A 13774-nucleotide genomic window follows, 5' to 3' on the forward strand; every position below is an offset into this window, starting at 1 on the left:
ACCCTGACCGGTGAAGAGCGGTGCCCCGAGCGGCAGTCCTGACCAGGGAAGACCGGCGCCCCGCGTCGACAACCCCGACCCCCCGTCGGTCGCTCCACTTCCCGCGACACGGCCGTCCGCCACCGGTGCTGCACCTCCTGACGGCCGGTTCAACAGATGCAATCCATCACCACCACCCGTCCTCTTCCACACTATTCGCTGGCTCGCCGCCTGCTGCCATCTTTCGGTTCTCCACATCGCAGCTGATGGTGACTTACTTCATCTCTCTATGTACATATATATGATTCCCATGAAATCAGCACTCCAGCTGGTATTTTGTAGGCAATACATGCCTTGCTTTGTGTCAAATGTTAGCACTTGCACACAACAAATAGAACTCTGTACTACACTTAACTAGAGGAGTGTCAAATGTTACCACAAGGTTATTTGTGTGGTCATTTGGGTTGTTTTGCAAACATAGTAATTTGTTTCTACTTATTTCTGCACTTCAACTTCTATCCATGCAGCCTTGTAAAGCAACACTTTAAAATGGAACATTCAGAGTGCGGATTTGGGCAAGATAACTGAGAAGAATCACACACTTTAGCAGCTTCAATACTTTAGTACTACTAGTAGCAGTAGAGAATAAATATCTATAATCCTCTTTGTTATTGCAAGTTAAATCCTGAGTACATAATTCTTATGTACATAGTAAAGCATTTGTGCTTGTTTCCTAAAACTAGATATATACATGGTATATATCATTTTGGTAGCTGATACGAGATACACAAAGATGGGTTATATGCACTTTATGTTCTGATTTGCTCATGTCAATGTTGTTTGACAGACCATTGTCCTCTTTTTTGTAGATGTTTCCTGTACCGAATTCTAAATATGATGAGGAGTTGAATGAGAAAGATGCCGAAGCAAAAGGTGCCAATCTAGAAGCTGCTCAAGATGACAAGCCAAAAGAACAGAAGCAAACGGCGTCATGAAATCTTATTGTTGGACCATGAATTACGAATCTTCTTACTTATGAATCTTGTCACTTGCTGTCAAGTATAAACATGTATTGGTATTTTGTTACTTGCTGTCAAATATAAACATGTATTGCTACTGGGAGTAACTCGTTGTAGCAATTAATTTGGTCTGTTTGGTCGGGACCGAAGACCGAATAGTAAAGACCAAAGACCGAATAGTGAAGAACCGAAAAGATCGAAATTAATTTGGTCTTCAATTCCAGAAGACCGAATTTTTGGAAGACCGAAAAGACCGAATCGAACAAACCGAAAAGACCGAACGCCCAGGGCTAGTCTTCAAGCAGGTCCATATGGGTGGTTGCTATTTTTGTTGCTAAGTGGTTACAACTCTCGTTTTTGATACATTTGGTTCTTTGGGTTGCAACACTTAAACTTGATGGTCGTCTGCTACCTTGTCTGCCACTCTGTGATGCGATGATAAATTCCACATGAAGTCATTCCGCAGACATCCATTTTTCATTGTGCATGTCATTATCTTTGTTATATCCTTATATGCATGATGAATTGTCTTCATATGTTGAAGAGGATCTCCACAAGTAAAACCTGCCATGTGCATTTGCATTCAAGAGCAAACTACTTATATGCACATCTTTAGGGGAGCCGTTTTTCTACTTATGAAGACAAAGCCTTAAATCTCTAAATTTTCACATACTTTTATACCCGTTGAAAACTTCAACCAGTTTGTCATCAATCACCAAAAAGGGGGAGATTGTAAGTGCATCTAGTGCCACCCTAGTTGGTTTTGGAGTATTGATGACAAACTTGGTTGAGGGACTAATGTGTTTGTGAGAATTGCAGGATAACACAGGTAGTAGTCCCTCATTGATTCGGTTTACCTACCAGAGATGACCCCTAAAAATGTGTGAAGACATTGAAGATAATGGTGGTCTGTGAAGAGATTCACATTGAAGACTATGGCAAGAGAAGACATCGCATGAAAACTATGGATTGCGAAGACATAGTTGTTTCGTAGTTTCCTTTTCTTCTTTGTTGAGTCATAGGAACCACCGTACTGTTAAGTGGGGCCCAAGTGAACAAAGTCAGAGTGACTGAAGTGATGCTCAACCAAATCCTATGTCTCCGACCGAAGACAATGAGAGCAAATCTTATCCAGAGCTGGATAAGTCAGCTTTACTTGTAGCCCAAGTCAAGCTGTCGCGTGTGTTTGAAATCTGACCGTTGGACACGTGTCAGTTCCTTAGTGACCCAGGGTCATTTCGGACAAATCAGGTCGGGTTGCCTCCTAGCTATAAATAGCCCACCCCCTACACCATAAATTGGTGGCTGCTCAGAGTTAGTGCACGGCTTTTGTCGTTTGAGAGCAACCCACCTCCGAAGCTTTTGAGAGAGAAATCCTTGTGAGGACAAAGCCCTAAACACCCAGGCCAAAGAGTGTTAGGCATCACTGAAGTATTTCTGTTTGCGTGATCTGAAGACTTGTTACACTTGAGGACTGTGAATCCTCCAACCGCTTAGGCGTCGTGTTCTGAGCATCCAAGAGTCATTGTCGATCGCAAGTGAATGAAGTCTGTGAAGGTTTGGAAGTCTCCCTTGAAGACTTACCAGAGTGATTGGGCGAGGACTGTGTGTCCTTAGCTCAAGGGGAATAAGGTGAAGACACGGTCTTCTGAGTTGAATCTCAGCCTCCCTAACTAGACGTACAGTTGTCACAGCAACTGGAACTGGTCCAACAAATCCTTATCCTCACCAAGCAACTGTTTCTATCCTTTACCTCTCTTTACTTACTGTTTGTCTTCGTGAAGTCATTGCCTGCTTGCATGATCTGATTGACTTCACTGTGTGAAGACTGTTGTTGTTTGGCTTCATACTATCTTCCATCATGATCCATACTACCAGCTGTTGATAGACTTCGTGCTTTCACTTCATTGCTTACTTGACTATGGCTTGTCTAGTGCAGTCTACCTTCCGCTGCATATCAATAGGTTCATTTATACTGTTTTTCTTCAAAGCCCCCATGTTTTGAAGACTTCCATAAAAATCTCCTATTCACCCCCTTCTAGTCGATAACTAGCACTTTCAGGTAGGAAGTCCATGACAGCTGCCACCCGACAAAGTGCCTTTCATCGTTAATGTCAACATGGCGCTGCTACTTTTCTCATAATGTTCATCGGCGCAACTTGTCCAGACACGAACAATGGTCATGGAGCAGATGGGTGCCCACACGCTATTCACAGGTATGCCAAAAGCGGGAGAGCCTATGTACAACGACATGGATAGGGAGATGTTCGAGATCATCCATGAGGGAGGTGAAGGAGGAGGTTGCTATGAGGACGGTCAGGTGAATGACTAGGAGCCCACCCAGTCTGGCACCTACACACAGCCGAGCACGTAGCAGGGCTACACCTAGTCCATCGCCTATATCCAGTTGAGCACGCAGCACGACTACACCCAGTCTGACACCTACACCCAGCTGGGTGCGGACACATAGTGGCAGAAGGAGGAGGACGACAAGGACGATGATCCGGATGATTTGGCTGGTGATCCAAAGAAGATGGGTAGAGGAGAAAGCTTCAATATGCGGGAGGATGAGCTGTTGTGCAATGCATGTTTGACCACTAGCCTTGATCCGATCCATGGCACGGAGCAAAAGTGCACAACTTTTTGGGCCAACATTCACACTTTGTTTCATGAACACACGCATTTGGCTCCCTACTCCGACGCGGTTATCCACAACTGTGAAATAAAGTCCCTCAACCATCGATGGTACACCAGTCCAAGAGGCCTTGTCATAGTATTGCTGCCACTTGAGGCAACTCATCGCACGGTGGCCTAGTGGTGTGAAAGTCACCCAACAAGTAAGTTGTTAATATTGTACATCACTTGACGGATTTGCATTGTTTTGTTGATAATTTGTAGCTGGATATGTATGCATGATCTGATTGACTTCACTGTGTGAAGACTGTTGTTGTTTGGCTTCATACTATCTTCCATCCTGATCCATACTACCTAGCTGCTGATAGTCTTCATGCTTTCACTTCATTGCTTACTTGACCATGGCTTGTCTAGTGTAGTCTACCTTCCGCTACATATCAATAGGTTCATTTCTACTGTTTGTCTTCAAAGCCCCCGTGTTTTGAAGACTTTCATAAAAATCGCCTATTCACCCCCCGCCCTCTAGTCGATAACTAGCACCTTCAATTGGTATCAAAGCAAGGTGCTCCCTTGTTCTGTGTGATTCGGTTTAACCACCTGGAGTTTTAGCTATGGTGACTACAGGGATAATCAAAGTCTCCGATGCGTGCCCTGTCTTCGATGGCACTGATTACCCCTATTGCAAGAATAAGATGCACATGCATCTTGAAGCCATTGATGTCGACCTCTGGTATGTCGTCAAGAACGGCCCCAAGGCCGGTGAAGGTGTCATCCCTGCTGATGTCAAGAAGTTCATTCAACTGGATTCTACTGCCAAAAACATCATCTGTGGTCATCTGACCAAAGGACAGTATGGTCGTGTGAGTGCTGTGAAAACTGCGAAGCTAGTCTGGGACTGGCTCTCCAAGGTCAACGAAGGTGTCTCAACCTAGAGAGACTTAAGGATCAGTGTTCTTCACAACCTCTTCAACCGCTTCAAGAGAAATGCCAATGAGAATGTTCAGCTGACGTTTGATCACCGCACTGACATCACAAATGAGCTTCATGCACTCGGCGCCACTGAGGCGGTCTGGTCTTCACGGCGGCGCTTGAAATACATCGTCCACGGTGTGTGTCTGTCGGCGGCGTACCTCGGCTCGTTCCGCTGCTCCTCCGTCAGCGACGAGCGGATGCGGGCGATCTCGACCCGCCGTGCAGCCCCTTCGGGCACCGGTGGCACCGGGACGCAGCCGGCGCTCAACTTCCACGCCCCCGGCACACGCATGTTCGGGGGAGCCGGATGGTCGGCCTTGGAGAGGAGGCGCGCCTCGTCCTCGTGGAGATGGCGCCGGCCGAAGCCGTTCGCCGCCGCGGCGTCGCCGGGGTACCACTCAGTCATTGCTCGTCGGCGGAAAGAGGGAGGGGGGGTGTGCTTCTGTGGTGAGACGAGGCGAGTTGTCGTGGTTGTGGCGTTCACCGACGGGGAGGCCAACTTTTATAGCCGAAGCGAGGCGGTGAGAGCCTGCATGTCGGGCGACGCGTGGCGGGAGTGGGCGGAACGCGCGTCGATAGCGTCTTCACTGCGCCGCCCGTGAGGCAACAATGGAGGCTGACCGGCGCGGCAACGCGGCATCCTTGGCATTGATTCCCGCGGGAACTGAGGCGATGAGGACAACGAAGCGGCGTCTCGCTGACTCGGCTGACCTATCCCCGTTCACGTCAAAACCGCTTTTCCCGGCGCCCCCAGCGTATCGGGTTCGGTTTGGGTTCACCAACACTAGTTTCGATTCAAACCGGCCAAAAACGTGCTCTTGAAAACATGACTGGCCTATTTTTTTAGACACCAACGGCAAAAAAAAGGCCTGGGCTGTTGGGGCGCGGCTGGCCTAAACCCGAGTCCTCGATCTTCCTGATCCAACGGCTCTGTAGGCCTATGTCAACCCTGCCACGCTCGCACTATTTACCTGACAATGTTGTATATTGACCTATTTGCCCTTCTCTGGTCCTTTCAGATTTCACCCACCTTTTCCACTCTCGAAGCTTCAACCTCACACTAGCCAGCCCCAGACCCCAGAGCTTCAGCTCACTCCCACTATCTTCGTCCTCCTCTCAACCACCACCAACTCCCAAATCCCGCCGCGGAGCTCACAACATCCAAGAAACCACTCGCGGGCAGCTTGCCACCCCGCGGATCCAGGCCCCGCGATGACCGCCTGGGCGGCGCTCCTGGCCGTCGTCCTGGCGCTGTCGTGCGCGCGGGAGCGGCGGCTGCTGGCGGCCGACGCGGCCGTGGGGGTCAACTGGGGCACCCTGTCGTCGCACCGCGCGCCGCCGGCGGTGGTGGTGGACCTCCTGCGCGCGAACCGGATCGGGAAGGTCAAGCTCTTCGACGCCGACGCCGGCGTGCTGCGCGCGCTCGCGCGCAGCGGCATCGAGGTCATGGTCGGCCTCACCAACGGCGAGCTCGCCGGCATCGCGGGGTCGCCGGCGGCCGCCGACGCCTGGGTCGCGCAGAACGTCTCGCGCTACGTCGGCCGCGGCGGCGGCGTCGACATCCGGTGAGTGAGTCCCGGCGCTTGGCTTGGCGATTTTTCTTGAGATCTCTCGCCGTGAAGCATTTTAGCATCAGTGATGATTATTATTTCGGGATTCCTGTTACTTGAGAGGGAAATGTAGAATTCATTATTTGAGGTTATTCTTTCTGTTGGAGAAATGGGGTCGTGGTATCTGTATGTAGCTCGAGTGGAAAAGGGAATCTGGTGCCGACTTGATTTAATTTGTTCGCATTTGCTCAGGAGCTGCTTAGTTCAATTGAAATGCTGATGTGTTGTTCTTGCTTTTAGCAAATATATTGCTTCAATCTGCAATTTGATGCCCGGCATTATATATTTGTTTCTACTTGTCAATGCTCAGTTCATTGTTTTCGTGGATAACTTGATAAGTAAGTCATTTCTTTCCAATAATAAGTAGGCATTCTCTTCATTTGTAATTTGTAGAGGCTTCTCTTGAAAATGTAGTACTCTCTTTTGTTCCTGAAATATTTGCTTTAGGGTACATTAACGGCAAAATCTGTTGTTTTTCTTGATTGATTATAATGTACGTTTGGACTTTAAGTCATTACTAAGGCTATACCCATAGCCTACTTGTTCCAACCCAAATGATTACTTTAGGTGCGCTGAATCACCTGCCATGAGTATTGCATATTTGATACTAATAAACATCAGCTGTAAACTATGAGTCAGTATCACAGATAAGATATTCTATATTTAAATCTATCAAAGTTTCAAAATCAGATAAGATATTCTATATTTAAAGATGAGGGTGGGTATGTTGTTGGAACTTGGAAGTACCTTTCAAATACAAATGGTAACTCCATACTCAGTCAAGGTGGATTCTATATGTGTGTGGAAGGGTATACCCATATATGAGTAGTCAAAAATATGTCATGGATATCTTTTTAAGTCGCCGGGGTTGATGTGAGCCCTAGATTTAGTCTGATGACATGCTTGCTAATCGTCATTATCCTATTTGAAGACTATCCTTACTTTGTACTCCCTCCGTCCCATAATGTAGGATGTTTTTTCACACCAGTATAGTGTCAAAAAGCGTCTTACATTATGGGACAGAGGGAGTACATTACATTGAAAGATTAAATGAACAAGTGCAATACCACACTGTGATCAAATTCTGCTTTAGGCTATGTAATCCCGGGAACAATTGTACTCAGCTTTCTGTTAATAATCCCTGTCTGCTGCTAGCATGGCAACATCGAAAAAATTATCAGAAATTCTACTTGAGTGCCTTCAAGTAATTTAGATTGTCCAATTATTTCTGTCATTGGATACTCTTTGTTTTTCACTGATCACGGATTTGGATTCAGAAGATTTGCTAATTTAGGTTACAATAATGTTGCGCTAAGTTATGATGGTGTCGTAGATAAAAACTTGCATGTGTGATAGTCTCTGTGTTTTAATTTGCCAAATTTCATGTACAATAGTGAATAAGATCTTTGTAGTCCTGGGTGACATCATTTATCCTTTTATCCATTTATGGACACATGACTATTCGGTTTTTTACTATTCCATACTTGTTGACTGCGTCGACAATTAATAATTTACAAATTTGATACAGGTATATTGCTGTGGGAAATGAGCCATTTCTGACAAGCTACCAGGGTCAATTTCTGTCATACGTTATTCCAGCAATGGCAAACATTCAGCAATCACTGGTGAAGGCTAATCTTGCTAGCTACGTGAAGCTAGTAGTCCCGTGCAACGCCGACGCATATGAGGGCGCCGTTCCGTCGCAAGGAGTGTTCAGGACTGAATTGACCCAGATAATGACCCAGCTCGCCGCTTATCTCAGTTCAAATGGAGCTCCGTTCGTGGTCAATATCTACCCATTCCTCAGTCTTTACCAGAATTCCGACTTCCCAGAAGATTATGCCTTCTTTGAGGGATCAACTCATCCACTTGTAGATGGCTCCAACGTGTACTACAATGCTTTCGACGGCAATTTCGACACGTTGATTTCTGCTCTGGGTAAACTCGGCTACGGGCAACTACCCATTGCAATTGGTGAGGTGGGTTGGCCGACTCAGGGAGCACCAAGTGCAAACTTGACTGCAGCAAGGGCATTCAACCAAGGGCTCATCAACCGTATCATGAGCAACAAAGGGACTCCCCTCCGCCCTGGTGTACCCCCAGCTGATGTCTATCTTTTTGGCCTTCTTGATGAGGAGCAGAAGAGTACCCTACCTGGAAACTTTGAGCGACACTGGGGGATCTTCTCGTTTGATGGGCAGGCCAAGTACCCGTTAAACCTTGGGTTAGGCAACCCGGTGCTGAAGAATGCTAAAGAGGTGCCCTATCTTCCGTCGCGGTGGTGCGTCGCGAACCCGGCTCAGAGCCTCGACAACGCGTCAACTCACCTGAAGCTTGCTTGCGACATGGCGGATTGCACCACCCTCTACTACGGAGGGTCGTGCAACGGCATCGGGGAGAAGGGCAACGTCTCCTTTGCTTTCAACAGCTACTACCAGATGCAGAAGCAGGATGCCAAGAGCTGTGATTTTGATGGGCATGGGCTGATAACTTTCCTTGATCCATCTATGGGTGAATGCCGCTTTCTTGTTGGCATCGATGATAGCAAGAGCTCTGCGGTTGCCTCTTGTGGCAATTGCTGTGGGGTCTTCTGTGGGGTGTCGATTTTCGCTTTGTGGTTGTTCATGTACCTTAGGATGATGAGCTCTGCCTGATGGTTGAAATGATCTATTGGGGCATGATAGGCGTGCCTTTGTGAAATACTACTAGCTTGTACGCTTGACTTCTAGATGACTAGATATGAATCCTAGATTATGAGCCCTAGATTATCGTAAGATTAGCGAAGAAGACAATTTTAGTCATATATGGAGATTAATTTATTGTTTAAATTTCTATCTGCCAGTAGTAATACTTGCTGCACTAGTTTAGATTAGAGGACAAGTGGTGAGTAGTTTTGATTTGATGTAGCACCTGAATGAAGTAGTCAGTCTGAAGGAGCCAAGGGATGTTTATTGCTGGAAAGTTATAGAGACCATTACATGCTCACAGAAGAGCAGGTAAGTATGAGTACAACATCATTCCCTCTGGATTATTTTTATTTTTATTTTTACTTCCGATGAACAAGCCTGGGCATCCTTTTTCAGCGTGCCGACGGCGGTGGAGCGGGCGGGCAGCAGTTGTCGCCGCAGCAGGCGTGGCCGCAGGTCCTCGTCGGATGCTCCACGATCCAGCAGCACTGGCACGCTGAAACGAAACGGAGCGCAAGGTGAAGCTCAGCCAAAAAAGAGAAGAAGCCATGAAGATGATGTGAGCATGCCAACGACATGACTGTCTAACTAACCAAGGTCGAAAAGAAAAAGGAGGGAAGAGCTGAACCCTGAACTCATGACTTACGCAGTGAAGCAGTGGTGGTTGTGATGAAGAGCGCAAGCAGAAGCAGCATGAGCCAGGACGCCAGGGCAAGGAGAGTGTTCCTCCTCATGCCTCCTGTTTTGTTTGCTGTGTTCCCCTCTTGATATGCTTCACGGTTCAGAGCTTTCAGGGGAGATCTACGTGTTTGCAACGCAAGGAGATGTGGTGGTAAGTATATATGCGTCCGTGTATGGCCTGGCTCGACTTGTGATAAGATGCCGCCCAGCCGCTTTGCTTGACTTGGACCGACTGATATGCCGACTGCCGCAGTGTATATGTTGGACTTGACATCGCAGCACATGTGGACCCCGGGTCGACTAGTCATGTTGTCTAAGAGCATGTACAGTCAGGCTCCGGGCGGCTGATTCTGATGTAATATCATGACCAAACGGTCTCCTCGAACCTGCCTTAGGCCAACTTCATCGCGCGACCCCAAATGGACGTCTGTTTTGTTCGAATTCTATCCATTTGGGTAGGGTGATGGGGTCGTGTCATCCCTTTGTTCCATTCTGTCCGTCAGAGTTAAAAATGTTCATATTTTCATTAAAACTAGTTTTACAATCTAAATATTTGTGTGAAAATTATAATAGTTTTACAACCAAATCAAAATTGTCCCGACTGAACATAAAATGGACCAATATATCTATTGGTTGTCAATGTGATCCCACATGTGCGCAACCAAGTCATTTTGAAACAAGTCATTTTGAAGAATCAAATGAGTGTGCCAATCACGCATCTCACGGTGGAATTGGGCAAACTGTTCAAATGTGGCCGGGTCTTGGTGCAGTGGCTCAATATTTTCACCTTAATAATCAAATCCTTGGTCGAAGATACTCTCATCACACTCGTCCTCGACGATTATGTTGTGCATGATCACACAAGCAGTCATCACATCCCAAAGCTTCCTTTCATCCCATGACAGTGCAGGGTTTCGAACGATACCCCACCGGGATTGAAGCACACCAAAAACACGTTCCACATCCTTTCTAACACTTTCTTACATTTGGGCAAATCTCTTTCTCTTCTCACCTTGGGGTTTCGAGATTGTTTTCACAAAAGTTGACCACTGAGGATATATACCATCTGCTAGATAGTATCCCTTGTTGTACTGGTGGCCGTTGATCTCAAAGTTGTGCTTCCCTCCGTTCCTCTGCTTTGGCGCAGCCAAACTCCTGACTCTTCCTCGTCAATTTCATTGCCTTAATGGCAGTTATCCCTTTCTTCGATAAATGGAGCCGTGTGACAGCGCAGGTAGTCGCATAGTTTCATCGGGGGAAGACCAAAGATCTTGCGCGACCAGAAAAACTCAAAAGAGAAAGAGAGGTATGCAGGTGGGGACTGGCCTTCTGCAAGCCTCGCGAAGACTGGAGAACACTGCAGCACGTTGATATCATTGTGAGAACCTGCCATGCCGAAGAAAGAATGCCATATCCAAAGATCCTGCGATGCCACCGCTTCTAATATGACAGTGCACCCGTTGACATGCCCCTTGTACTGGCCCTGCCAAGCAAATGGACAGTTCTTCCACTCCCAGTGCATACAATCTATGCTGCCAAGCATGCCTGGAAAGCCTCTAGCTGCATTGGCCGCCAACAATCTCTTTGTATCAGTGGCAGTTGGCTGCCTCAAGTACTCTGGGCCAAACACCTCGATCACAACCTGGCAAAACTTGTACATTAACATCAGACATGTTATCTCACTCATATGCACATACCCATCCACCAGATCGCCTGGAATTCCATATGCAAGCATGCGGATGGCCGCGGTGCATTTCTGGTAAGAGGAGAATCCAAGCTTGCCAAGGGCATCTGTCTTGCACTCGAAGTATGGGTCATGAGCAACCACTCCCTCTCGGATACGATTGAACACATGCCTTGCCATTCGAAAACGGCGACGGAATTTATCCGGCTTGAAGAGCGGGGTGTTGGCAAAGTAATCGGCATAGAGTAGGGCGTGGCCTCTCTCCCTGTTGCGGTTCAGGTTGGGAGCACGACCAGGGACTGACCCCCTGTACCGAGGAAGCTGCCGTTGAATGTGGTCGTGAACGACCAGTGCAGCCACCACAAGATCTTCATCATCCGACGATGAATCATCCAATGAACAAAGGAAGTGATGGAAGAAAAACTCGTCTCCACTGTCCATACCTTTGTGGGCAAAATGCCGAGCACCTTGCGGTCGTGGTGGCGAAGAGGCCGCGATGATCACCTCGACGCAGCAGGGGTGGTTGCTGGCCGGCTACTAGCCGCTCTGGAGCTCTCGTCGGAAGCTGCCGAGGCCGCCGTGGTACGTCGTCGGCGGTCGTCTCCCCTTTGCGACCGACAAAGACGGCGACGGCCAAACCTCCGATCGACGGCCAAAACTACGACCAAAGCGCGGGCATTGTCGTGGTTCTAAGTCTGACAGTAGAATGGGGGGGGGGGGTAGGAATGTAGAGGCAAGATCCTAGCTATGAAGGAGTTGTACACGCGAGTTTTACGAGTTCAGGCCCTTCTCGGAGGAAGTAACTGCCCTACGTCTCGGAGCCCGGAGGCGGTCGACTGGATTATATGTGTGTGAGTTACAGGGGGTGCGAACCCTTGTCCTAGAGGAGAGGGGTGGCTTATATAGAGTGCGCCAGGACCCCAACTCCCCTCCGTTACACAGGGTTCAATGTTCATAAAGAGAGATCGTTACAGGTAACGTCTGTAATAAAGTGCTACAAATGATTATTAAATATACGAGTAAATGCCCGACCGTTTCTGTGCAGAACGGCTTTAGGTCTTCTTGTACGTCGAGTGGTCTTTTACATGGTCGAGTGGTTGAATAGTCGAGTGACTCGAAGAAGAAGTAGTCTCCGAGTGAATGGTGGGTCGTGTGGATTGCACTCGACGCCTTTATTGGGTCCACCTTGTTTACTCTTGAACTTCTTTGCTTCTAAGACAAGGACCTTAGGTAGGACGTATAGGTCAGGCCTATTATCCTACCCCAGGTCTATGTCCTCATCATTAGCCCCCGAATGGATTGAGGTCCGAGTGAAAAGAAGGTTGAAGTTGATCTTGCCTTGACTCTTGCCTTTCTCAAGAATTCATCTCTGAATGGAGGCCAGTGTTGGAACTTTCGGCTTCGTTTCAGCCGCCTTGATCAATTCAGCAATTACCGATTGGTTTTTATAACGTCGCTTGTCGAGTGTCATCTTTGATGCAAAATCTTTGGCGTAATCAGTTGCCGAGGATCCCGGATTTTGCGGGATTCAAAATTTCGGTAGGAGCGCGCCAGACGGAACGTGCCGTGGTAAGCGGAGTGGATAGACAGGGCGTTTCGATTTCCGCGCCACCTTTTTCGCCACGCATCCCGTGCGTGACTGTTTGAGAGATTTGACAGGATCGCCCGGACCCACTCGTCAGCCACTCGGAAGTGGGCCTTTAAAAGCGGCGAGACCGAGGCGTCCGCACTGTGTGTGCCCATTCTCCTTCTTCTTCCTCTTGCTCCTTCACCCCATCCGGCTTCTCCACTCTCGATGCCACCGCTCCGCCGCCATGGGGAAGGAGAGAACGGCGGCGCTGGAACACGCGAAGAAGGCGACGGGGGCAACGAAAAGCAGGAAGACGAATCGGGGGTCTTTATCGCGCTCGGGGCTGCCGTCGGGTTGGATCCAGGGAGATTGGATCCGATCTTCGCTTCAACAGGAGGACTTGGACGATATGGTCGAGTTAGGGCTGATCGTCCACGAGTCTGTGCGGCTGCCAGAGGGGGAAACGGAACCGCAACCGCGACCGGGTGAGTGCGTTCTGCTCGCCACCCATGTCGACCGCGGCTTCTCGCTTCCTCCACACCCCTTCTTTCGGGGTTTCTTGAATTTCTTTGGGGCCCAACTCCATCATTTTACTCCCAACACCATCACGTATCTTGCCGCGTTCGTATCCATGTGCGAGAATTTCCTGGGGTGTCGACCGCACTGGGGTCTTTTCAAGCACATCTTTACCATCCGCTCCCAAACAGTGAAGATAGCAAACTCGAACGACGAGAAAATCCATGTTATCCAGATGTGTGGGGGTCTGGGTATTCAGAAGAGGAAAAGAAGTTCTTTTCCCTCGATGACTCTTCCGGAGTCGGTCAGGGGCTGGCAGTCGACCTGGTTCTACTGCCAGGACATCGTGACGCCAGGCCAGTCGACTGGACTTCCCCCTTTCTCTTTTGATCGTGTTCAACCTCCATCTTCGTTGAAAGTGA

The 13774-nt window shown here is 48.4% G+C and overlaps 2 protein-coding genes across 2 annotated transcripts; one reads left to right on the forward strand and one right to left on the reverse strand.

Moving 5' to 3' along the window:
* Window positions 1-5654: 5654 nt before the first annotated feature.
* Window positions 5655-9048, forward strand: LOC123103394 (glucan endo-1,3-beta-glucosidase 5). Its single transcript, XM_044524967.1, has 2 exons — window positions 5655-6169; window positions 7743-9048. The coding sequence occupies exons 1-2, from the start codon at window positions 5817-5819 to the stop codon at window positions 8866-8868; spliced, it is 1479 nt and encodes a 492-aa protein (XP_044380902.1). The 5' UTR covers window positions 5655-5816; the 3' UTR covers window positions 8869-9048.
* A 95-nt stretch (window positions 9049-9143) lies between these two features.
* LOC123103395 (uncharacterized) lies at window positions 9144-9788 on the reverse strand. The gene is made up of 2 exons (XM_044524968.1): window positions 9548-9788; window positions 9144-9397 (listed from the first exon to the last, which is right to left on the reverse strand). The coding sequence occupies exons 1-2, from the start codon at window positions 9633-9635 to the stop codon at window positions 9294-9296; spliced, it is 192 nt and encodes a 63-aa protein (XP_044380903.1). The 5' UTR covers window positions 9636-9788; the 3' UTR covers window positions 9144-9293.
* Window positions 9789-13774: the final 3986 nt, after the last annotated feature.

This window comes from Triticum aestivum, chromosome 5A (genome assembly GCF_018294505.1).
Source record: "Triticum aestivum cultivar Chinese Spring chromosome 5A, IWGSC CS RefSeq v2.1, whole genome shotgun sequence".
In the NCBI taxonomy this organism is placed as follows: Eukaryota; Viridiplantae; Streptophyta; class Magnoliopsida; order Poales; family Poaceae; genus Triticum; species Triticum aestivum.